The sequence below is a fragment of the Oncorhynchus nerka genome, unplaced genomic scaffold, assembly GCF_034236695.1.
Source record: "Oncorhynchus nerka isolate Pitt River unplaced genomic scaffold, Oner_Uvic_2.0 unplaced_scaffold_9194, whole genome shotgun sequence".
NCBI lineage: Eukaryota > Metazoa > Chordata > Actinopteri > Salmoniformes > Salmonidae > Oncorhynchus > Oncorhynchus nerka.
The window spans coordinates 1-2,393 of record NW_027032126.1 but is presented as its reverse complement, the minus strand read 5'-3'; the positions used below and the strand labels follow the sequence as shown (position 1 = coordinate 2,393).

General features: G+C 38.9%; 1 protein-coding gene across 1 annotated transcript; it reads left to right on the top strand.

The window, feature by feature from the left end:
- The first annotated feature begins 376 nt into the window (after positions 1-376).
- On the top strand, positions 377-2,294 carry LOC135565962 (interferon alpha-inducible protein 27-like protein 2A). The gene is made up of 4 exons (XM_065013923.1): positions 377-587; positions 733-762; positions 1,137-1,298; positions 1,637-2,294. Exons 1-4 carry the CDS (start codon positions 578-580, stop codon positions 1,732-1,734), a joined length of 300 nt encoding a protein of 99 aa, XP_064869995.1. The 5' UTR covers positions 377-577; the 3' UTR covers positions 1,735-2,294.
- Positions 2,295-2,393: the final 99 nt, after the last annotated feature.

Sequence of the window (2,393 nt, the reverse complement as noted above, 5' to 3'; positions counted from 1 at the left end):
TCAAAACTATCATTTTAATATCACGGCAGTCATTGCATTGCAACGCACTTATAGCTGCGTTTTGCATCTGTAGATCCATCTATGAATTTGAAAGTGGTTACATTTCTCTAACCCCATCTCTCAGTTTTATAAAACGCCAAGCAGCGGAGATTCCGTTCGGCTGGAAAACGAATAAAGGATTGTGCCTTTCTTTACTACCTTTGAACATAACCAAAAGTCTACTCGCCTATACAGATTGTCCTGTTTCATGTTCCTTCACGTGTTGGCCGAGCTATTTTAGATCCTTATCTAATATCCTTTCACAGGAACAAGAAACGGTTGACTTTCGTTTCTGTTTGTGGGCTTGACGACAACTGACACGGACTCGTTCCGGCAAGTTGTGACAACCAGCACCCTGTCGATCAAGTTTCCAATGCGGAATGCTTGTAATGTCCAATATGCGCACCGAGATGGATACAGACACACCCTAAATTGGCGCACCTAAGTTTCTCGTTTCCCCCAAAAATCTAGGCACTGCATTATTTAAGCCGGACCCAGTCTTTTCTCCTGCAGTCACTGATACAGTCACCGAGGAACCATGGAACTTCGTGAGTAACCTAAACCCCTAATGTATCTGGCTAAATCTAAATTGTGTGAAGTAGGCTAGGCTACAGTAACCAATGCATAAATGTGGCATACAATTTTCATGTAATTATATTTGCTCATTGTACATCCTTGCTTTTTTTTAAACAGTTACGTTTTTTGTGGTCGCAGCAGGAGCAGGTGAGACATTTGTCATGCTATTTAAAAATGGACTGTGACATCATTAAAACGGTAATATATGTTATCAGATTACCCTGTGTCAGTTTCATTTCAAACTAAAAACTGATAAGACAATATGAAATTCCATGGAAATACCAATATTGTGGATATCCTAGTTTAAGTAGGCTAAGCTACCAGCAATATGCCAATTCAACCCATGGTTAATGTTACAAGTACACAATAAAAGGCATAGCTAAACTACACATGTTAAATCATTTGCCGTTTTCACAGCTAATTTTGATTCCATTTTTTGTTAACATTTTACCCAAAACTTCAATTTGCTACTTGACCAACTATAGTAGGCTACAATTGAAATGTTTATTTAAACTTTTAAGGGGGAGCGGTGGTCTTGGCTCCAATTGCCCTAGGCGCTGTAGGGTTTACCGCCGCTGGCATCGCCGCAAACTCTGTAGCAGCCGGCATGATGGCATCCGCAGCCACTGCAAGTAGCGGTGGTGTGTTGGCTGGAAGCACCGTTGCCGTTCTGCAGTCGGCAGGTAATTACAGTCACATTTTCATGTGTTTAAATATCATATTTAAAAATCAGTTTACATAATTGTGTTGTGTCCAATACAGTGGCAACTTTACAGAGAACCATATTGTCAATTAATTGCTATTAGTCACAGAATCAATAGGAATATGATCTTGTGATAATCCCCAACTATACCTTGATCATCTCTCTTTAAGATTTATTTCTTCCACCTTGATTTTGCATATTAGAACATTGAAGACCTCTTATTTTCAGACAAGACAAGGCTATGATACCCTGATGCCTGAGGTACATTCTGTTGTGAATGCCACAGTGACCAAAGTATGTTGTGTTGTTTCCCTCTAGGTGCAGCAGGGTTAGCTGGGTCTACAACTGCAGTGGTGGCTGGTGTTGGAGGAGCAGTGGGATGGCTCACCGCTACAGCAGCTGCACTCCTCTTATGATCCAAATATTGATGATTGATAGCTGTCTTGGAACAGCTCTCGTCTAAGACACTTTTAATCACAAAGATCACCTCTTTAAATATATATATTTCTTTAATCCTTTATTTAGGGATACATATAAACACTTGATAAGACGGTGAAGGAATGCTTAGTGTTAAAAAATATATATATTGTTGAAGTTCATATCCTCAATATTGTGTGCAATGAAGGCAAATTATGACTGACTTGTTCTGTTTGGACATCTTGTTCAGCTGCACTTTCAAGCCCAGGGCTTTTTTATACCGTACTTTTTACTTTTTCATATTTCAGTTTAATACCTTCTTTATCTCAATCAAAGGTCAAGTGTTGCCAGATATAATGTAAATATTGTCTGGTGTCTTTGTCTCTACATACAGTATGTGTCAGCTAGGGATGGAAATTAGTTTAGTCTTTGCAACATGATGTTTTCCAATTGAGTTGATTAGGCGGCTTTCTTCAAATCTGCACCTCACTGGTCTGTTGTACAGTGCAGTGGTGTAAAGTACTTAAGTTAAAATGCTTTAAATAGTACTTAAGAAGTTTTTTGGAGTATCTGTAATTTACTATTTATATTTTTGCCAACTTGTACTTTTACTTCACTGTGTTCCTTGTTACGGATACAGGTATCCTGGGGGTATTAG

Bases quoted from the DNA above. Each gene is read 5' to 3' on its own strand.
- LOC135565962 (XM_065013923.1), top strand. The intron at 763-1,136 runs GTGAGACATTTG...TAAACTTTTAAG, and splicing joins TGTGGTCGCAGCAGGAGCAG to GGGGAGCGGTGGTCTTGGCT. The intron at 1,299-1,636 runs GTAATTACAGTC...GTTTCCCTCTAG, and splicing joins TGCCGTTCTGCAGTCGGCAG to GTGCAGCAGGGTTAGCTGGG.